The sequence below is a fragment of the Aquarana catesbeiana genome, linkage group LG05 (assembly GCF_042186555.1).
Source record: "Aquarana catesbeiana isolate 2022-GZ linkage group LG05, ASM4218655v1, whole genome shotgun sequence".
Lineage (NCBI taxonomy): Eukaryota > Metazoa > Chordata > Amphibia > Anura > Ranidae > Aquarana > Aquarana catesbeiana.
The window spans coordinates 630,152,622-630,176,515 of NC_133328.1; the positions used below are offsets into that span (position 1 = coordinate 630,152,622).

Here is a 23,894-nt window from a genome sequence, read left to right on the forward strand (position 1 = left end):
TTTACTCTTTTGAACTTCTCCTTTTGATGTTTTTTTTTCCTCTTTGTTTTTTTTTTTTATTATCATAAATCCATGTTCTTAGTATGCCAGATACATCTACCCTCAAAGGTGTGTCACGCACAAAGCTGTTACATCTGTTTTTAATATATATCTTTGTGACGGATCTCGGATACCACGGCTGGGCACCTCCGCCAGACGTGTCTCCTGTTCTCCAAGCGCACCCGCAGCCGGCAGAGAAAGGGATGCAGCTTACATAGAGACCTCATCACATGATCCCAATGCCATTTTACCCCTAAGTCTCTCGTTCTCTGCTGGGTCATAGTCTTTGGGTAGGAGGCCAGCCCACAGCCCCCTCCAAAACACACAGAGTGAAAGTGGGTTCTGTCACATTTCTTCCCTTTTAAAAAATGACTAACAAGGTCCCTGACCCTCAACTGGTCTGGACCTGTGTTAGTCACAAACCCCCACCCCAGGCAAACTGCAAAAGGAACAGTACGACTCTGGCGCTGGGGAGAACATTGAACACGGTGACAGTGGTTTCTGTCACAATCTTGTACTGCTGACTAAGAGGGTATTCCTCTGTTGTTATCTCACTTCTGTGTACAATTAAAAATATATTTGTCTTTAATAATAGGGTACTGACTCTTTCCTATTAGCCGAACCCACAGGTTAGGATGAAAAAGTGTGGAGTCCCCTCCTCCATTTGCAAGGATAGAAGGGAAGGGGATTTGGGACAGGGCTTTTAGCCCAACAGCAACACTATTAACTGCAACAATGGTTCTTCAGGCTTGGTAGCCTCTTTCAAACAGCACATGCAGTTCAAACAGGTAATGAACTCAGCATCATTTTGTAATAGTGATCAGAATGTGGTATCCGGATCATCCTTCTTTTAGGACCCTGAATATTGATAGCCCACACTTGACTCTTCTTGTATGGGCGATTGAGTACCACACAATCAATGTAGATGGATCTCCCCAGACTCCAGTTATCCTAATGGACAAAAATGTCTCTCAGAGCTGTGGCTTGGATGAATTGTGTTGTGGCTTAGGAACATATAGGAAGTCCCAGACAGCTTCTTCACACCAAGCCTTTCTCTTGCTCTCTATTTCCTCCATTATTTCTCTAGGGGCATATGGGTAATCATAACGTATTCCATGGCTATCTTTTGCTGCACATACCTCTTAAAGTGAGATAACCTGGGGAGCTTTTGCCTGTTGCCTCTACCAGGTGGGGCATACGGGCTCTTCACCTTGGTGATCAGATTAGAATAAGCTTCTTTCTGAGCTTGAGCCCGAGCATAAGTATGAGGTGGGGACAAATCTTGGACCCTAGTGGCATAGGCCTCACAGAACCCAAGGTTTCTGGCACACCTCATACGAACAACCACTGCCTCAGTTTCTTCGCTATATAAACTTGGACATGTCAGACTCTTCCTCTCTTCAGTTCCCCAGCTCCTCTTCTGCTCTCCACTCACTGATTCCCCGATTTCCTCTTCCTGGGATCCAAACCGGCATTCAAATCTGGGTGACCCCAACATCAATGATCCCTGGCTCTTCCTCCTCTCCTAAAGAGCTGGAGATCCCCAGTCTCTGGACCCATCGAGCCCCTTCTGCCCTTTTTAGAGCCGGACCTTCAGATTTGCGACCACAACCACTCAATATTGAACCTCACAGACTAAGTCAGAAATGCCATTAAAGTTTAAGTGCATGTAAAGGCAGGCATCCCAATACTTTTGGCAATATAGTGTATATACGTACAGGTATTTGTAACCACCTTCTTACTCCTCATCCCAGTCAGGTTTGTCAGAGTACAGATCTGTTAGCAGAAGAGAGGACCCGACAGATCAAGCATTTCCTTTGGGGGTAAGTGCTACACTTCTTTTGGGATAGCCAAGTGAAACCCTCTTAAACCCTCAATGTACTTTGAAAAAGTGATGTCTTATACCACCCTAAAACGGGAATGTTTAGCCATTTCAATGGAGAAGAGAAAAAAAGTATATTAATTTAATTATCTGTCTATTTCAATACCATCTGTTAAAACAAAAAATTTTATTTATCTGAACCCAACTGGACATTGTTTCTTTTGTGCCAGGAAAAAGAAGAGAGTATAAACTAATCATCAACACTGGTGTGCAGCTTGAGGCTGGGTTCACACCATTGTGAATTGGATGTGGGTTGCCCACATCCAATTCACAATAGCAGGAGATTTCTCTAAGGAGCCGGTTCACATATCTCCGCAGCAGGTCTGGTGCATTTTGCACAAAAATGCTGTGCGTCTTTTGGTCTGTTTCAGGTCCGAATTAAGCCCAAAATTCGGGCTGAAATCTGACCCAAAACGGTGGACCAGCACGCACCGGACCCCTGCTGTGAGCCACATGCGGCGCATATGTGAACCGAGCCTCAAGGTTTAGGGCAGATGCTGACCTAGAAGGGGGCAAACTGAGGAAGATTTCACTTATAGGTCTGAGTGTACAGGACATGGGATCCCAAGAACATTTGTAGAGGGAACCAGCAGAAAACCAACCTATGGACTGCAGAGGTTGTCATGGGGGATCTCGCCTCCACTGACTAAAGTCAATGTTCAAGTTAGTTGTTGTAGCTGTAACTGTAAGCTTTGGGCCCAATACAAGCTTGTGACCACCAACATTGTGTTCCGAGACACAAGGGAGATCAGGTCTATCACCCATCCACACATGAGCTGCACACAACTTGTTTTTACAATATCATAACATAAGTTTATAATATGCATTACATATATTATGTATTTTAATACTTTGCTTTGTATATCAAACACATTTTTTTTCTTTTTATGCAAAAACAGAAATACTTTCCATCCGAGTGCTTTTCATCCTTCAAGATTATTTCTCCAATTTTTACGAAAAAAAAAAATATTAACAATAATTCCCTGCTTTCTTTTTCTTTGTGTAGTTGCAAACAATGTGTAATGCCCCGTACACACGGTCGGACTTTGTTCGGACATTCCGACAACAAAATCCTAGGATTTTTTCCGACGGATGTTGGCTCAAACTTGTCTTGCATACACACGGTCACACAAAGTTGTTGGAAAATCCGATCGTTCTAAACGCGGTGACGTAAAACACGTACGTCGGGACTATAAACGGGGCAGTGGCCAATAGCTTTCATCCCTTTATTTATTCTGAGCATGCGTGGCACTTTGTCCGTCGGATTTGTGTACACACGATCGGAATTTCCGACAACGGATTTTGTTGTCGGAAAATTTTATATCTTGCTCTCAAACTTTGTGGGTCGGAAAATCCGATGGAAAATGTGTGATGGAGCCCACACACGGTCGGAATTTTCCGACAACAAGGTCCTATCACACATTTTACATCGGAAAATCCGACCATGTGTACGGGGCATTAGGCTGTTAGAAATACATTCTAAAATATACATTGCACTCTGGCATCCCTCAGAATATGTTCTGTAGGACAAAACATGTAGGGGTGGAGCCAAGCAGTTACGTCATCATGCCGCCTTGCATGTTTGAAAACTGCTACACTATCTAGATTCTTTCTCTGCACATGAGACGTGGATATGCTACTGTATATGTGGTTACCATTACATAAAAGGAGAAAGCAATCCATTCTTCTGTGATCAGTATAAAGTGATGTGACACCTCCTGTGTGATGAGGTCTATCCTTTTGGTAAGCAGATTTGTTTGGTGGTGGTTGGAGCACTGAAGCTGGTGAAGGTGTTAACACGATTGAGTTTCACGGTGGACTTTTTCCCTGAGTTTCATTCATTTTGGACTTTTTGTGACTATTCATGGTTGGTTTTACTGGTCGCATAAATGCAATATGTCATTTGGAATTAATTTCTTTTTTTTGTATATAAATTTTTTATTTAGAAAAATATAGTGGTACAAGATAATATTGCACATCATAAATGCAGTAGACAATACAATTGTATGCATGTAGTCAAAGGATTATTGAAATTTGGAATGAATTTCTAACAGTGCAACACATTGTACAATTGATATTGAACTTAGATACCACTGTGTTCAGATATCTATGAGTTCTGCTGTTTTATTGACTATTCTTATCAATTTGTATTTTATTTTTATTTTATAGCTCACGTATTGGTTCTATTTGTATTGTTTATTGATAAACTTTGTAGATAACCCCTGGTTTAAATATTTGTCGAGGCGTTCCTCTAAAGAAGATCTCCTCTCCATTAATTTGTCTGTGAATGTTGCAGATTACATGGTGGGTGAGGCTCGGGGCACGGCCCGCAGTTGGGCTGATGCAATTACTATATTTTTATTATCATGTAGCCATTTGGGGCCCTGAGGCTCAGCTCCCGGGGGAAGCTTGATGGTAAATTTCTGGAGCACAGCAGAGAAGAGAAGGAAGAGCTCCATTCGAGCCAAATTCTCCCCAGGACAAACACGCTTTCCTGTGGAAGAGACGAGGAAGAGTTGCAGATGTAAAAATTGCAAACAAGTAAATAAATAATTATTAAAAAATACCAAGCTCTATGAATACAGAATGGATGTGGTGTTTAGGTTTAGACAACCAAAAGACAGTGCTATCAATAGATTTTTTTTTTTTATATGAGAAAAAAAAAAAACGTGCTTAAAAATGATCAAGATAGGAAGCAACAAAGAATAAAATGAGCAGCAACTCTACTGTGTGAATAGAAAAAAGGATACTCCTGTGCTATCACTAAAGGTAAAGATAAATATGTGCAACTGCTGCAAACACTGATAGGTGAATCTGGGACCAAAACATTTACAATATACGTGAATGGTGCTGCGCTGTTGTTATTGGGACTAAAAAAATATATAAAACACTGAAAGTCAACAAGGTGGCAGTATAACAAATATCAACTGCATATACCTTCTAAAGTGCAATGGTGAAATACTGCAATTGAACACAAGATGGCAGTGTAACTCTGATATCAACTGCATATACCTTCTAAAGTGCAATAGTGAAACAAACGTCCAGTGCAAATATGCGAAACCATAAAATCAAACAATGCTTGATAAATGCATAAAGTGCAATAATAAAAAGTCTCTGGAATAATCATGTATGTAAAAGTGACGTATCGTCACGTATCGTTTCGGGTCACATGACTTCATCAGGGGATCACGTAATCCCCTGATGAAGTCACGTGACCCGTTAGGATTGGCTGACAGGCACAACCGGAAGTGACACAGGTGACCAGCTCAGCGCTCGTGGAGATTTGCTTGCTGTACCTCACTCAAAATGTGTTACCTTGGTATTGTGTTTTTACCGAATACATTTTATAAGACATACTACACTATTTGGGCATTCCTCTTCCTCCCCCTCTCTACCCTACTGGGGTGAATGTGGAAGTGTAATACAGCGGAGTCACCATCCATTATTGCGGATTGCTGGATTAATACAAGGAGGACCTCTCAGGTTATTGGAACCACCAGGCACCCACACAAAGGACCCACAGAGGAAATCTGATTACTGATATGTCTCCATTTTGTTACCTTACAGCCGTAAGGCAATAGGCCACCCCTTATAGAGATGTCACTGCATGGGAATGAAGAGACACCCACAACACTTTCTTAGTTTGTATGTTTAAGATTGGAACATCACGTTTTACTTTTATTAATATGATTATTCCAGAGACTTTTTATTATTGCACTTTTATTTATCAAGCACCGTTTGATTTTGTGGTTTTGCATATTTGCACTGGACGTTTCTGTTTCACTATTGCACTTTAGAAGTTATAGGCAGTTGATATCAGAGTTACACTGCCATCTTGTGTTCAATTTTAGTATTTCACCATTGCAATTTAGAAGTTATATGCAGTTGATATTAGAGTTATACTGCCACCTTGCAGTATTAGTAGTATTTATATATTTTTTTTTAGTCCCAATACCTTTGTTTACGACAGCGCAGCACCATTCACATAAAAAAAAAAAAGCCTGCTTACCAGCAGTACTGGACCTCTTTATTATAAAAAGGCCAGTAACCCTTTTGGCCGATTACCCCACCAGGGCCTTTTAGTGATGTTCCTGCAGACTCTCAGAGGGCCTTTAAAAGAATCCTCTGGCTGTAGTGTCTGTGGTGTAAAACTCTTTGTTGTTTACGGCCTTATTTACAGAACGGGGAGGCCTCGCCAGGAGCAGCAGTGGCCGTGGTCCTGTGGACCACGGCCACTGCTGCTCCTGGCAAGGGTTGAGTCCCTGGCACGGAGGCCTCCCCACTCTGTAAATAAGGTCGGAAACAAAGAGTATGACATCACGAACACTTCAGCCGGAGGATTCTTTTAAAGGCCGTCTGAGAGTTTGCAGGAACATCACTGAAAGGCCCTGGTGTGACTTGTTATCCGTTTTATCACTCGATGGGGACTCTTCTTTTATGTTGTATTTTTATTATTTTGTGAGGTTCAATATCTTTTTTGTTTAGCGCGACTGTTATATAGAACTGTCAATAGATTTGGCAAGCCCAAATCAGTATGTAAGGTTTGGGCCATTGGCCACTGGAATCAATGTGAAAGGCCATGTTAAAGGTGGTTTTTAAAGTTCGTCATTTTAAAGAGTGCAGTGGGCTTTAAATGGTTCCTGAGGGTTAGAGAAGCTTCTTTCAGCTTGGGGGTGCTCAGTGAGTGCAGGAAACACTGAAGGCCACTGCATTTTTTTCCCTGATGAAAATACAATCCAATCCAAGAAATCATCTAAGTTGGGATTCAGTGGGCAGAACAATGCCCTTTACACATTGGTGAATAAGGAAAGAAGGGGAAAAAGGAGCATGTTTCCTTAGTAGGCTCTTTGGAGAACAATGGGCAGCTTATATCTAAGATCTACTTTATATACAAGGAGAAAAGTGCCAATCCAGCTGTATAAAGTCCACAAAAGATTTTTATTGGAAGATCAGTAAAAATCCAACATACTACAAGGGACTTTGAAGGTTCCATATTATTTAAAATAATTTGCTGCATATTGGGGATGGGAATGGGGGGGGGGTAATTTGCCAAAGGTGCTTCCCTATTCTCTCCCTTCATAGCAGTATGTGCCCAACAACAGATGGAGTTTAAGGACTGTTCCACCTTCTCCAGAAAGACAAAAGTCATCCTTTCACTGGTGATATTATCTGAGACGAGGAGAAAACATTGTAGTGGATCTTTTTTTCGGAGGGGTGGATGGTCAAAGCTTTGAACATCAAACAAAAATGTAATTGTGTAGTTGACTTAAAGAAGCCTATGTACCGCCAGATCTCCCAGAATCCAGCAAACACACAATGGGGGCGTTTTACTAAATCTGGTGCAGCTCTATACAGAAACTAACCGGCTTCCAGGTTTTATTGTCAAAGCTTAAAGCGGTTGTTTAGTCAATTTTTTAACTTTTACCTACAGGTAAGCCTATAATAAGGCTTACCTGTAGGTAAAAAAAAATCTCCTAAACCTGTACGGTTTAGGAGATATTCCCCTTGCTATGAGCCGCTGACTGCAGCGGCGTATGCGCACAGAGGATTCTCGGCTGAAGGCCCGGCAGATGCCGGACCTTGCCGGGAAAGAAATCTCCCGCGCGCATGCGCGGGAGTGATGACATTGCGGCTCCAGCCACTCACAGCGCTGGAGCCGCAATACCCGGAAGACACACCGAGGCAACATGTCAGCTACCTCGGCGTGGACCAGGTAAGATCGACGCCTCATTCTAAGGTAAGTATTTCATAATGAGCTAGTATGCGGTGCATACTAGCTCATTATGCCTTTTGCCTTACAGGGGTATAAAAAAAAAAAAGTGTCAGCGGGTATACAACCGCTTTAATTGAACAAGCTGAAGTTAGAAGCTCATTTGCTGCCATGCACAGCTGAACAAGATTCTGGGTGCTCCGGTTTTAGTACATCTCCCCCAATATGTTCTACAACATGTATGAATTCATTGCAACTTTATCTCAACTTGAAATAAAACCAATCACTGGAAAAAAATCAGTCCATTAGATTAACACCAAGATGTGAGTCCTGGGAAGTGCAGAGGGTGGTAGTGAGGGGCACTTTTAGAAGGATGTGAGGAACAAGGATGAGATGTGAGAACAGCTGAGGGGCTGATGTCATGGAGCGGTTTCTTGACCCTCATAGGTTATGGAAGACAATGAGAGGAGTTGAGAATATCCTACTGTGCATTTAAACAGGAAAGAAGGTGTCCCTAGAACAGCACTTTACTGGCAGCAGGGGGACTTTTTTTGGTGCTGGTGCCACTTTATATCAACCCCATGCATGAGGAAGAATAAGATCTGGGCCAGAAGATTGTTCCCTACCTGTGTATTTTTGGGATTTTAGGTATAATTGTTATGGTGAAGGCCTAATGGTATGAATCTCTCACCAGCTGAGAATGGCATGAAGGCCGCCCGTTTGCGGAACTGGCCCTCCTCATCCAGGAAGTGCCCGGGGTTGAATTGTTCCGGCGTCTCCCACTGCAAGGGATCATTAAGCACCGACGTCAGGAACGGGGTGATGATGGTGCCCTGGTAAAGGAGAGAGACAGAGTTACTGTTATACATGAGCACAAATCTCATCATACAGGCTCAGCATCGACTTTATCATGTCAGAGGCTGTGACAAGCTGAATACTCAAACCATTTGTATATATTATATGTCAGTGTAATGTAATGAATGACTAGGGAATAGACAGGTGCCTGAGCAGAAACAGAATTGTTTCTCACTCCCTTTTCTACAACACAGTATATTACATTCTGGTGCATAATAAAAGAAGCAAACTCAGAATTAACTCGCTACATGTAATTTGATTTTGTATACACTGATTACCTATAAATGTGACCACTGATAGTTTAAGCGAACATGGATTATGTCGTGGCACCAGAAAGTGGGTGGGATATATTAGGCAGCTAGTGTGTTTGATGCGTTGAAAGCAGAAAAAATGGGCAAGCAAAAGAATTGAGTGACATTGACAAGGGACTAATTGTAATGGTAGACCACTGGGTGAGAGCAGCTCCAAAACCGCAGCTCTTGTGAGATGTTCCCAGTCTGCAGTGGTCAGGACCAACCAAACGTGGTCCAAGGAAGGAAAAAAGCGAACTAGCAATAGGGTCAAGGGCAGCCAAGATTCATTGATGCACATGGGGAGCAAAGGGTGACCCATATTGTCTGATCCAATAGAAGAGCTCAAATTGCTTAAAAAGTTAATTCTGGTTCTGATAGAAGGGTGTCCGAACACACAGGGAATCGCAGTTTGTTGTGTATGAGGCTGCGTAGCCACAGACCGGTTGGGGTGCCCATACTAACCTGTGTCCACAGCCAAAAGCACCTACAATGGGCACGTGAGCATCAGAATTGAACCATGAAGCAATGGAAGAAGGTGGCCCGGTCTGATGAATCACGTTTTCTTTTAAATCATGTGGATGGCTGGGTGCATGTGTGTCGCTTACCTGGGGAAGAGATGGTACCAGGATGCAGTATGGGAGGAAGACACGCCGACAGAGGCAGTGTGATGTTTTATCTAGTGGAGTCCATGCCTTGCTGGGTCAGGGTTGTTTTGGTGGCAAAAGGGGGACTTACTCAATATCAGGTGGGTGGTCATAATGTCATGGTTGATTGGTGTATTATTAACTGCTCTCTATGAGACCTCTCTTCACAGACTGTAATGCCTCCTTGCTTTCCACCACCTTTCTTTGTCACTGTAGTCAGGTACCTTTGGGAGGGTGTATCCACGAAACTGGATGTCTTTGGTCACAGCATGGAAGAGAGCAGTTGGGGCCAAGTCTAACACTCTCTGTATTTCATGGATTACTGCATTGGTGTATGGCAGTTGTAGTCTGTCTTCGATCCCAGGTAGACGCTGTGACTGCAACAAGTCATCAATCTCATGCTGAACCTTCACTGAAAGGAGATTATAGAAGAAGATTTGGATGTTCCACATTCTGAGGTTATTAAGAAGACACCCTAATTTTTCAGAAATGCTGCTGCACCTGCAAACCAATACTGAATCTTGCTGAAAGCGAAGGTGGTCGTTGACCAGAGATGGTCTCACGATTTTAGAGTGCAAAAGAGGGGCATTTGGTGGTTCGCATTACCTAATTCAGTGGCCTTTGGGTGCCATAAACATGCCTAGATATACTTTGCCCAATATTATTAGGAACACCTGTACCCCTACTTATTCATGCATTTATCTAATCAGTTAATCATGAAGCAGCACAGAAATGCATAAAATCATGTAGCTACAGGTTAGGCAAGTTCGATAAAGTAAAACTGGAGTCAAAATGTTTAATTGAGTTTTAGATAGATGGGAGAGGGTTTAGAGTTCGTGTCGGGTTTTTATTGCTGTCTGTATTCCTGCATCCAAATAACCAACAGTGCAAACAAACGGCAACTGCCCCAACCTAAAACTGGTGGGAGGGCACACTGGACACCTTTGCTGCCATTTTGCCATCTGCTGGGTGTCCAGTGCATCCCTGTGCCTTTAAGGAGGAGTGGGCCCCTCCAGGCAAACCTGCCCTCGATCCAGCCATTATTATATATGTGCTCCAACTATGGAGGCTGTCAAATTTATAGTGTTAGGACGGCTAATATTGGGGTGCCTTGGCATAGCCTCTGCAGCTTATGCATGTATTTGCAAATGTGTCCAAGCTAAACCTCTGTTTTTAATGTGAACTGTTAGACAGGACAGTTCAGTTCATTACAGGCTGGTCGGTAAGTTGAGCTGGGAATTTTTCTTTATTCCATGTGCTCCTTGCTGTTGAGGCCAGTTATAGGTTGGGTCAATTGCTGTTTGTTTGTATTGTTGATCTAGATTTTACTCATAATGGTAAGGAAACCAAAAACATCCCTTGAGAGGCAGTTCTGCAGACAGAAAGTCCTTGCTGGTGAGAGATTAGAGAAGAATGGACTGGAGAGCAGAAATGCATCTCAGAATGGACAACACATTGAACTTTGAAGTCGATGAGCTACAATAGCAGAATACCACAATGGGTTCCACTCCTATCAGTCAAGAGGAGGAACCCATCCAATACTGTGCCCACTGCACAGGATCAACAAAACTGGACATAAGACTGGAAAAATGTATCCTAGTCGAATGAATCTCAATTTCTACTGAGGCACACAGATGGAAGGCCCATCCATGCATGCATAAGTCATTTTTTACTTTTCCCAAACTTTCTTATGGATGGGTTCTGCCAGGTGTTATATGAAGGTCTGTGTTAATTTTGGGTACATTTCTTATCACTACTACCACAGGAAGTAACTAGAAAAAAAAACTCCTCTACAGACCATGCTGCACAGGCCATTATTGATCTTACTCTGGACATCAGGATAATGGGCCATGAAGGCCAGGCAGAATTTCAGTGTAGAAGCGGTGGTCTCAGAACCTGCTGCCAACAGTCCCACCAGGACATTCAGGAGACTCAAATCACAGAAATCTGGGTCCTCTTCGTGCTCCTCCTGAGTGGACACAGAGAGAACCATGGTCAGATAACTGCACAAAATAAACACTACAACCGTAAGGAAATTAAGGGCCCTTTAATATGTATGCCCAATGTTTTTTACATGCATGAGCTTAAGCGCATTTTTATTCAAGTTTACACCTACTTTTGTGCTTTGAATGTGCAATTTGTTGGTTCATTTGTTGTAGGGAGGAGATGAGGAGGTAGAGGAGAAGATGGGGGGGGGGGTAGGCAAGAGAACAGGAGAAGATGAGAGGAAGGAGAGGAAGAGGAGAGAAAGGGAAAAGGCAAAGAGATGAAAAGAGAAGAAAATGAGAGGATGAGGAGAGGGAGAAGGAGATGGACAGGAGAAGCATAAGAAAGAAAGCGAAGAGAAGACGAAAAGGAAAGCAAAAGAGCGGAATAGGGAAAGAAAGAGAAAAGAAATAGGAGAAGAAAGGGAGAGAAGAGGATAGGGAGAGGACAAGCAGAAGAGAGGGAGAGGAGAAAGAGAAGAGGAAGATGACAGGAAGGGAAAAGGCAAAGAGAAGCATAGGAAGATGGAGCAGTTATGAGAAGCAGACAAAAGAAGAGGAAGAGAAAAAGTAGGAGAAGAAGAGTGAGAGGAAAGAAGAAGTGAAGGAGAGGTAGAATGGGGTGGATAGAAAGGGAGAGGAAGAAGAGAGGTGAAGAGAAGGGGAGGGAGATGGAGAGGAGAAATGAGAAGCAGAGGAGAGACAGAACAGAAGAAGAAACAGAATAGAGGAGGAGAAGAAAGGGAGAGAAGGGAGGTAGAGAAGTGAAGGAAAGGAGAAGAGAGTTAGACTGGGTGGATAGAAAGGGTGAGGAAGAGGAGAGGAAGAAAAGATGTGCAGAGAATGAAAGGAAGTTGGAGAAGAGACGTGAAGAGAAGTAGAGGAGAGAAGAGGAAACAGAATAGTGGAGGGGAGGAGAAGAAGAGGGAGAAAAAGAAGGAGAAGAAAGTAGAAGAGAAGTGGGGGAGAAATGAAAGAAGAGGAGATGTAGATTGGGTGGATATGAAAGGAAAGCAAGGGCAGAAGAGAGGAAAAACAAAGAAAAGCAAAAGCAGAGGAAGTGATTAGATAAGAAGGGAGAAGAGGCAAAGCACTTTAAAATGTTATCTTTAGTATAAGCACCTCTTTCATCTTGAGCAGAAAATGATCGATAAAATCTTAGGGGGCCTCGGGCTTCAATGTGCGCTTATGCTCCTCGATGTATTTTAGCAAAAATTTCTGCAGGTAGGTCCTTTCTTTAAAGAGGATCTTTGGCAATATTGGCAGTTTGAGGAGGATCGGGAAGACATTGCAGAACTGACCAGTGGCGATAAAAAGAGAGAGAGAAAACAATGAATGTCTTGATGTGGAACTCTGGAGTGTTTTCAGTGGAAGAGCCTTTTCTGTAAACATATCCAACAATCTCACAAAGATTAAATGCCTGCATAGTGGCTGACTAGCTGGATCATTGGCAGTTGAGCAAATCCGGGGACAGGGTGAAGAGTTAAATAGAATGTACTTGACTAAATGTGCAGTTACACTTTACAGTATACAGTTTCTAAAGCCAAAACTTTTTTTTTCTTTTGCTGAAGTAGGGAAGGGTTATTCTTCATGTCAGTTTTTTTGTTGTCTGACCCCTATTAGAGAGATCTCTCCTTACCGCCTTACGTGATTAAAAATCTATTCAAAAAGGGAGAGGAAATTATCACCTAAACAGATGTCACTAGATGTCACCCTTACCCTTACTCCACACACAAAAGCTAACCTGTGAGCGGGGCCTCACTTTGCCCATGCACGTGGGGCTAACGTTATGCCCGGAGTGTGCTCATCAATGCCCGGGACCAGGCGGAGACTGTGGTCATGTGAAAAGTCTAATATAAAGGCAGTTCCCCAACTCAAATGAGCCATCACTGTGGGCAGTAGAAATACAAGAGTTCCTCTGAAACGTAGCATCCCATAACACTATCCACTGTAACTTTAATAGTTGTTGCAGTAAGACTGATGCGCTGAGCCTGTTCCCACTCCATCAGTCCAGCATACCTCTTACATCCACCCAGTAACAGAATGGGGTCCCGCCAAGCACATAATGTGGACCTCATACATGCTCCATCTTAACTTCTTCTCCTCCATACTTCGGGGATAGGTCATGGATCTCCATAGTGCTGGCCTGCTACTGGTTGCTATGGGAGACAGGCCATTCAGGAGGGAGCCAAGGCAATGACCCCCTTGCTACTGGATGACCTGCCACCCTCCCAGGTACCACGCCTAACGACTGGACAGATTGCTTTGCGACTTGGACTTTTACATCTTTACTCTTAGCAACCACATTACTCTCATTGAAACACCTACCTGCGTAGTGTAACTTCATACCCACTTGTGCCTTCCAGACCCTGGTTCTTCTGGGAATAAGCCAGAATCATCATGCACCCCTTTGAATAACTTCAGACCAGGCTCAAAACAGTTAATATAACTTTTACTAACAAAACTTCAGTCTTACAGTCCATTGTGAACAGTTTAAATCCTTAGCATTAACTACAAGTAAGTGGCTGCCCAGGAATACATCTGTGAGGTGATAGTCCTTGCAGGTAAAGTCCATTTCTGGTGATCCTCCAAAACTTTTGGTGTCTGTAACGGACTGCATGGCAAGTCAGTCCCTCCTCCAACTCAAGTCTAGGTGGGAAAGAGCTCTCTGGACCTCAGCCTTCCCCCTTTTAATACCAAAGGTGGGATGGCCTAGACCCAAAAGCCCAGAAACCAAGAATGGACAGTTTAACCCCTTCCTCCCCCAGTCTGGGCCAGCCACTAACTTATTAACAAGTGTCCAACCTGCTTACAAACCCAAATGCCGCGTACACACGGTTGGACTTTTCAGCTATAAAAGTCCGACAGCCCGTCTGACAGACTTTCGACAAACTTTCGACAACCGGACTTGCCTACACACGATCACACCAAAGTCCGACGGATTCGTACGTGATGACGTACACCGGACTAAAATAAGGAAGTTGATAGCCAGTAGCCACTAGCTGCCCTAGCGTCGGTTCTTGTCCGTCGGACTAGCATACAGACGAACGGATTTCTGGGTCCGGCGGAGTTACGACGTAAAGATTTGAAGCATGTTCCAAATCTAAAGTCCGTCAGATTTGTAACTGGAAAAGTCCGCTGAAGGTCCGGTGAAGCCCACACACGATCCGATTGTCCGCCGGATTTGGTCCGTTGGCGTCTGTCGGACAAGTCCGGTTGAAAAGTCCGACTGTGTGTACGCGGCATTACCCTCACTCCCAAACGTTTAAAACAAACCTTTTTCCTAACTCCAAATGCTAAAACTAATCCTTACCCTCACCCCAAAACCTAAACCTAACCATTACTATCACGTCAAACCCTAAATCTATCCCTTTCCCTTAATTTAAACCCAACCCTTACCTTCACACCAAATGCTAAATCCAACCCTTACCCACACTCAAAACATTTAAGCTAACACTTGCCCTTACTCCCAACACCAAGACTAACCCTCACCCTAAACCTAACCATTACTGTCACTTCAAACCAAACCTGTACCTTCACTCCAAACACTAAAACTAACACTAACCCTAAACATCACTCCAAACCCTAAACCTAACAATTACCCTCACTGCAAAACACTAAAGCTCCCCCTTACCCTCACTCCAAACACTAAAGTTAACCCTTACTCTCATGCCAAACCCTAAACCTAACCTTATCCCTAACCATCACGCCAAACCCTAAATCTAACTCTTATCCACACTGCAAAACACTAAAGCCAACTCTTACCTTCACTCCAAACCCTAAACTAATTTTTTGCCCTCACTCCAACCACTAAAGCTAACCCTTACCCTCACTGCAAAACAATAAAGCTAACCCTTACCCTCACTCCAAACTCTAAACCTTACCCCTACCCTCACTGCAAAACACTAAAGCTTATCCTCACTCTAAACCTAGCCCTATCCCTTATCTTGACTCCAAAACCTAAACTAAACCCTTACCCTTACTCCAAGCACTAAAGCTAACCCTTACTGCAAAACCCTGAAGCTAACCCTTACCCTCACTTCAAACCCTAAACCTAACCCTATCCCTTACCATTACTCCAAACCCTAAACTAAGCCCTTACCCTTAATCCAAGTACTATAGCTAAGCCCTACCCTCACTTCAAACCCTAATCCTAACCAATAATGTCACTTCAAACCCTAAATCTATCCCTTACTTTAAACCCAACTCTTACCTTCACTTCAAACCCTAAAAGTAACATTTACCCTCACCATAAACCCTAAACCTAACCTTATTTCAAACCCTAAACCCAACCCCTTACTTGCACTTCAAACCTTAAAACCTAACCCTTACCTTCATTTTAGACATGCAACTTAACCCTTAACCTCACTTCAAGCCCTAAACCTAGCAATTAACCTCACATTAATCGCTAAACCTAACCATAAGCCTCAATCTAACCCCTAAACCTAATGAATAATTTTAGTGTAATTCCTAAATTAAATTATATTAGTATCTAAGGCCAAAATGTCAAGGTTTTATTAAGGACATTTCCTTAATAAGACTTCCCTTCTTGTAGTCTTGTAATCACATTGAGAAGAGAACGGAAATCTCCCTAAAGTAGGAACGTCCATAGACAGGTGTCACCACAACAAGATTTCCATTCTATTTCTGTCCTGGTGTCAGCAGGGCAAACTGAGAGGGTGAATCTTTTTTCTTCTATTTTCATCTGGTGATCCAGCCACTAACAACCTTCCTGTTCATGAATAAGCGCTAGCAGCAGTGCAAAACACGTTAACTGTGTTTCCTTGCTCCCACGGTGTTCTATGTTTGCTGTATATGGTGATTTGAAGATTATTAAAGTCTGCAGCCCTTTGGATCCTATTGCACTTGTTCCATATGGCTGGATGAGCGGTTCTTGCACCTGAATACACAGGAGGCAGAAAGGGACTGTGTGGTGGACCCACCTGGAGCAGCAGCATACACATTTTACAACATTCCTGATGTTTGCAAATGTCAATGTTTCTACAGTATGGAGGAGCAGTGTTGTCACTCTAGAGCAGGAAGTGTGTTAGGACTAAGGATCATCTAACCCATCTACTCTTAATACTACAGAGGAAAAGTCTTGTATAGTCTACAGAGAAGACTGGGAGATGTGCTAACAGATATAGCACCCTCTAGTTAGTGTGCTAGAGAGATAGCATTTTTGCTAGTGTAGGTAAGTTGTCAGGCTTGGCTGGCAGCCAAGCCTGTGTGTTTTTCTTCTGGGTCAAGGTTGAGTGACTCAGGCAGAGCTGGTGACTCACAGGCAGCATCACTGAGACCTCCCACTTCTTTCCAGAATGTAGTGGAAAGTTCTGGAAAGGAGAAGAGAGGAGAGGTGGCGCTGCCTGGGGTATTGTGAGGAGCCCTGACCAATCCCCAGTCTGGATTGACAGGGCCCAGGCCTCATTAAATACTCAGGGTCAGCCCAGCTGGTGAGGAGTTGTTCGGGTGAAAGCTGGAGATGGAGTGCTAAGCTGCTGTGGCTTTCGAGGGAGCTCCCCAGTCGGGGGGGGGGTGACCTTGGGTCTGGGGCTCGGGTGTGGACAGGACCCTTCAAGACACACGGAGGTGTCCTGGAGCGAGGAGAGGACAGCAGGAGAGCACTGCAAGGCAAAGTATCCAGGGAGCTACAACAGGTTGCAGCCAAGAAGGCTGGCGAGGGTCACACAGTTGGGACGGACTGGGAAGGCATACCTAAGAGGATTGGGAGATTGCAGTCTGGGATGGGTGCAGAGCCAGTGGTGTGGACTGTGGTGGCACGGGCAGTGGAGAGAGGCAGCTGCAGCCGGGAGGGCTTGCAGGGCCTGAAGAGGTGGTACTGGGAGCAGTAGCCACGTGGACAGCTAGTATTGGGACTACCTTCATTTTTGCTACACCATAGGGGCCCGCGGTCCCTGCCTGCAAAGAGCATTTGCTTTGGGCCTGACTGAGTTAGTGTCCATCCTGCACATCAGTGCTAGCTGGTCCTGGAGAATGAGTTCAAGATCTAAGTAAAATGCTGGAAAGTGAGCTCAGGAGTCAGGTCAAGTGCTGGAGAGTGAGAGCAAGAGCTGAGTTGTGCTGGAGGAAGTTGTGTATATACACAGGAGGTGTATATAATTCCTCAATCCCTAACAATTTCTGAAATCAACTGGGCATCTCATAAATACCCTATCCCCATCCAAGTTTAATCCCCTCAATAAAAATACAAAACAAAGTGCATGGACTGTTTTCTGTCTGAGAGGGACTGAAAATTGTGTGCCTGGCTGGGCAGGGTGACAGACCGACTACAATTACCACCAGCCCCTACGGAGGGGTACCGCTACACAGACAGCACAAGCAGAGAGCACAGGTCTCTGGAATTTGGAAGGATCATATGGCAACCAGTGTGCCTAAATCATCATCCACTATTTCACCCGACAATTTTCCTATAAGGATGATAAATCCTGTCAATGATAACCTACCATATGAGATGGGCACAAACTGTTTCGAATGTGTCGGCTGGTGGAGGCCATCAGCTCATGTAACTTTGGGTCTTTATAGTCAAAATGTTCCCCGAACAACACAGAGCTCATAATATTCCCAACTGCGCAGGCCACGATCTCTAGGGGATTAAATGGTTTTCCTTAAAAAAAAAAAAATTATATATAGTTACTTAGCTAGTCTGCTAAAAAAAAAAAAAAAAAAAAAAAAAAACACAAGTCCATCTAGTTCAACCAATAAAAGGAAAAAGAAAAATTAAATATAATATAATCACACACACACCCAAGCCTATACCCACAGTTGATCCAGAGGATGGCAAAAAAAATAATAAAGCATGATTCAATTTGCTCCAGCAGGGGGAAAAAAATCTTTCCTGATCCCCCAAGAGGCAATTGGCTATTCCCTGGTTCAACTTTGGCTATAAATATTAGTATCCAGTTATATTATGTACATTTAGGAAAGAATCCAGACTTTTCTTAACCACTTGCCTACTGGGCACTTAAACCTCCTTCCTAACCAGACAAATTTTCAGTGCTCTCACATTTTGAATGACAATTACTCAGTCATGTAACACTGTACCCATATGAAATTGTTGTGCTTTTTTCACACAAATAGAGCACTCTTTTGATGGTATTTAATCACCACTGAGCTTTTTATTTTTTGCACTATAAATGAAAAAAGACCAACAATTTTGAAAAGAGAATGCATTTTTCTTCGTTTTGGTTATAAAATTTAGCAAATTAGTATTTTGTCTTTATAAATTTTGGCCAAAATTTATACTGCTACATATCTTTGGTACAAAATAACCAAAATAAGTGTATATTATTTGGTCTGTGTGAAAGTTATAGAGTCCACAAGCTATGGTGCCAATCACTGAAAATTGATCACACCTGATGTACTGACGGCCTAGCTCATTTCTTGAGGCCCTGAAGTGTCCGGAAAGTACAAAACCCCCTCAAATGACACATTTTTGAAAAGTAGACAGTCCAAGGTATTTAGTAAGAGGCATGATGAGTTTTTTGAAGAAGTTGTAATCTTTTCCCACAATTCTTTGCAAAATGAAGATTTCTTTTTTTCACAAAATTGTCACATTAACAAGTGATTTCTCACACACAGCATATGCATACTTGCAACTACACCCCAAAATACATTCTGCTACTCCTCCTGAGCATGGCAATACCACATGTGTGAGACTTTTACACAGCCTGGCCACATACAGAGGCCCAACATTCAGGGAGCACATCAGGTGTTCTAGGAGCATAAATTACACATTTAATTTCTTGACTTCCTCTTACACTTTTGAAGGCCCTGGAGCACCAGCACAATGAAAATGCCCAAAAAATGACCCCATTTTGGAAAGTAAAGACCCCAACATATATTCTACGAGGCATTTTTTTTCTACACATTTTTGAAAATGAAAACGCATTTTGTTTTTTTACACAAAGTTGTCAATTTATAAGATATTTTTAACACATAGCATGTACATAGCAAAAATGACATTATAATTCTGCTACTCCTGTGAGACTTTTTCACAGCCTGGCCACATAAAAAGGCCCAACATGCAGGGGGCACCGTCAGATATTCTATTGACATACATTTCAAATCTAATTTGGCTACCTATTACACCTTTGTGAGGCACTGTAGTAGCACTGATGGTCACTGTAGTGGCATGGATGTGGCAGGAATGAGCACTGATGTGGCACGGATGAGCACTGATGTGGCACGGATGAGCACTGATGTGGCACGGATGAGCACTGATGTGGCACGGATGAGCACTGATGTGGCATGGATGTGCATGAATGAGACATTTATGAGCCATAGATAGGGATGGATAAGCTTGAATGAGCCATGGATGAGCATGAATGAACCATGAATGGGGATGGATGAGCATGAATGAGCCATGAATGGATGAGCATGAATAAACCATGAATGGGGATGGATGAGAATGAATGAGCCATGAATGGGGATGGATGAGCATGAATTAACCATGGATGGGGATGGATAAGCCATGGATGAGCATGTAAGAGGATGGATGGATGGATGAGCATGAATGAGGATTGACGGAGCCATGGAAGGGCAAAGATCAGTGCTGTGGGAACTTCAGATCCAGCCTGCAGCGCTGCTGCACCACCTCCCTCCTCTACTCACACACTGTATCTATCGGTGAGAGGAGAGGAGCTGAACCGGACATGCTCTGGTTTGTTGACAACTGATCACTCAGTCATTGGACGGAGCGATCATGTGGTAAAGGGCCGCTGTCATTGGCCCTTTACCCCGATCCGTGACAGTCATGGACATTGTACTCCCTCCCAGAGTTATCCGACCGCGCTGTAGCCGTCATTCGGCTATGGCCCTTGACCTCTGTAATGACCTTAAAGTGAATAACTCAACACCAAGTTCACTATATCGACCACTTATGTATTTATACATGGTGATCATATCCCCCCTTAATCTCCTCTTCTCAAGAGAGAATAAATTCAGTTCCTCTAATCTTTCCTCATAGCTGAGCTCCTCCATGCCTCTTACCAGTTTAGTTGCCCTTCTCTGCATTTTCTTAAGTTCCCCAATATCCTTTTTGACAACTGGAGCCCAAAACTGAACTGCATATTCCAGAGGTCCTACTAATGATTTGTACAGGGGAGCAAAATGATATCTCTCTCTCTGGAGTCTATACCTCGTAATACAAGAAAGGACTTTGCTCGCTTTGGAAACCGCAGCTTGACATTGCATGCTATTATTAAGCTTATAATCTACCAAAACCCCCAGATCCTTCTCCACTATGGATCCCCCAGTTGTACTCCCCCTAGTATGCATGATACATGCATATTCTTAGCCCCCAAGTGCATAACTACATTTATCAACATTATACCTCATTTGCCACACAGTTCCCCAATTAGACAGAGCATTGAGGTCGGCTTGTAAGTTGGAGACATCCTGTAAGGACGTTATTCCATTGTCTAGCTTGGTGTCATCTGCAAAGACTGAAATGGTACTTTTAATCAAGCGAAAATGAACATGAACATGAACAAGCTAAAAGGTCCGTAACGAGTAATAGCTAACTGGGATGGAATTAGGTGGAAGCATAGTCAATGAACCAGCCAAGGGTCAGTAACAAGTGGTAGTGAAGATAAGGACAGCTGCAGGAACACAAGGAGCAAGATATCAGCTGGAGAGAACAATAATCTGGCAAGCAGAAAGTGAAATGACATGGTTTAAAGTGGTTGTAAAGGCTGAAGTTTTTTTACCTTCATGCATTCAGAGCATGAAGGTGCAAAACCTTTAGTATGCAGATCCCCCCCCCTTTATACTCATATGAGCCAGATCCAGTGATGTGCAAGAGAGCATAAGCTCTCCCAGGTCTCTCCATCCTCATTGGCTGAGGCACAGCAGTGGGAGCCATTGGCTTCCTCTGCTGTCAATCACAGCCAGTTAGGAGGGAGTGGGGGTGGGGCCGAGTCACACAGAGGCAGCTAATTCGTAAATTAGAAAATTTGTATATTCGGAAATTCGTACATTTGTAAATTAGAAAGTTCGGAAATTTGTAAATTCGAAATTTGAAAATCCAAAAACCCGAAAATTTGAAAATCTGAAATAGTAACTAACTATTAAATTATAGGTATTGTAATTCCCTTTCAAGTTTGGCTGTTAATGAACGTAACAAATACAAATTTATCTGAAGTTACGAATTATCCGAAATAACGAATGCCGCATCTAAACAAATGGAATGGAACAAATTAATAATAAATAATAAAGTTTTTTATTGTTATTTATTATTAATTCATTATGTTCCATTCGTTTGGATACGGCATTTGTTATTTCGGATAATTAAGTTAATTATTATTTCAGATTTCTGAATTTCCGAATTTCCGAATTTCCGAATTTACAAATTTACAAATTTACAAATTTCCGAATTCTCTAATTTATGAATTTATGAATTTACTAATTTACAAATTCACTAATTTATGAATGTACGAATGCACGAATGTACGAATTTACCAATTTACAAATTTACGATTGTACGAATTTATGAATGTACGAATGTACGCATTTACGAATATTCAGAAAAATTTGTTAAACAGGTTTTCGTTAATTCAGATATTTCCGAATTAACGAATTTGTTGAAATTCGTTAAAAAACGAATTTGGAACGAAATGAATTGCACATGTCTACACAAATAGAGCTTTCTTTTGGTGGTAATTGATCACCTCTGGGTTTTTATTTTTTTGCGATTAACCACATGCCGACCGGGCCATAGCCGAAAGACGGCTACAGCGCGGTCGGCTTATCCTGGGGCGTGCACCCAAGAACTTCCGTGACTGCCAGGTCCAGAGGACCCGGCGCATCACGGATCACGCTAATCGCGGCCGTTTACCATGTGATCGCTCCGTCAAATGACGGAGCGATCACATGTAAACAAACCGGCGTCATGGCATGATGCCGTTTCCTCCCTCCCCTCTGTGTACCAATCGGTACACAGGGGGAGGGATCGGATGGTAGCAGCGCTGTGGGCTGCATGTGTAGTGCCCACAACGCTGCTCAGTGACAAATACAGTCACATCCAGCCATCCTTCCATGCTCTAATGCCCTGCACTATTCTGCAATACTCTGCACTACCCCGCAATACCCCGCACTACTCCACAACACCCCGCAATACTCAGCCATACCCCGCAATACCCAGCCATACCCCGCCATACTCAACCATACTCTGCCATGCTCAGCCTCTGTATGTGGCCAGGCTGTGGAAGTCTCACACATGTGATATCGCAATACTCAGGAGGAGTAGGAGAATCTATTTTGGGGTGTCATTTTTGGTATGTACATGCTATGTGTTAGAAATATTGTATAAATGGACAACTTTGTGTTAAAAAAAAATGTGTTTTAACCACTTCTGCCCGCCGTCATATGACATCCTTGACTTTGTGCGGGTATATCTGAATGATGGGTGCAGCTACAGGCATCATTCAGATATCAGCTTTTTCAGCCAGCGATTCCCTACACCATAAGAATGATCATAGGGGCTGTTCCACTGCTTGATCGTTCTTATGGGAGGCGAGAGGGGACGTTCTCCCCTTCCCGACGCCCTCCGGTGCTACTACCGACTCACCGCTACAGTCGAAGCCAGGATCGTTTTTTTTTTTTTTTTAATTTCAGGCTTCCCAGCCTAGAGGTGAGATGTGGGGTCTTATTGACCCCATATCTTACTGTAAAGAGGACCTGTCATGCCATATTCCTATTACAAGGGATGTTTACATTCCTTGTAATAGGAATAAAAGTGATCAAAAATTTTTTTTTTTTTGGAAAAAAGTGTCAAACTAAAATAAAGTAAAATGAACAATAAAAAGAAAAAACATTTTTTTAAAGCGCCCCTGTCCGTGTGCTTGCATGCAGAAGCGAATGCACACGTAAGTCCCGCCCACATATGAAAACGGTGTTCAAACTACACATGTGAGGTATTGCTGCGATCGGTAGAGCGAGAGCAATCATTTTGGCCCTAGACCTCCTCTGTAACTCAAAACATGTAACCAGTAAAAAATTTTAAAGCGTCGCCTATGGGGATTTTTAAGTAGCGAAGTTTGGCGCCATTCCACGAGCGTGTGCAATTTTGAAGGGTGACATGTTAGGTATCTATTTACTCGGCGTAACTTCATCTTTCACATTATGCAAAAACATTGGGCAAACTTTACTGTTTTGTTTTTTTTTAAAGCACAAAACTGTTTTTTTTCCCAAAAAAAAAGCGTTCAAAAAATGAAATAAAAAGTTGCAACAACCACCATTGTATTCTCTAGGATCTTTGCTAAAAAAAAAAATATAATGTTTTGGGGTTCTATGTAATTTTCTAGCAAATAAATGATGATTTTTACATGTAGGAGAGAAATGTCAGAATTGGCCTGGGTGCTCCAAAACGCCTGGAGGTGCTCCCTGCATGTTGGGCCTCTGTATGTGGCCACGCTGTGTAAAAGTCTCACACATGTGGTATCACCGTACTCGGGAGTAATAGCAGGA

At 42.9% G+C, this 23,894-nt stretch overlaps 1 protein-coding gene across 1 annotated transcript in view; it reads right to left on the reverse strand.

Annotated features, from left to right (window-relative positions):
* Positions 1 to 3,830: 3,830 nt before the first annotated feature.
* Positions 3,831 to 23,894, reverse strand: part of LOC141145543 (cytochrome P450 2C20-like) — a 76,534-nt gene continuing 56,470 nt past the window's right edge. Inside the window, exons 4-8 of the mRNA XM_073632313.1 lie at positions 17,873 to 18,033; positions 11,251 to 11,392; positions 9,648 to 9,835; positions 8,323 to 8,464; positions 3,831 to 4,415 (exon numbers count right to left, since the gene is read on the reverse strand). Coding sequence (XP_073488414.1) covers positions 4,219 to 4,415; positions 8,323 to 8,464; positions 9,648 to 9,835; positions 11,251 to 11,392; positions 17,873 to 18,033 — 830 coding nt within the window. The 3' untranslated portion in view covers positions 3,831 to 4,218. The remainder of the gene's footprint in view (positions 4,416 to 8,322; positions 8,465 to 9,647; positions 9,836 to 11,250; positions 11,393 to 17,872; positions 18,034 to 23,894) is intronic.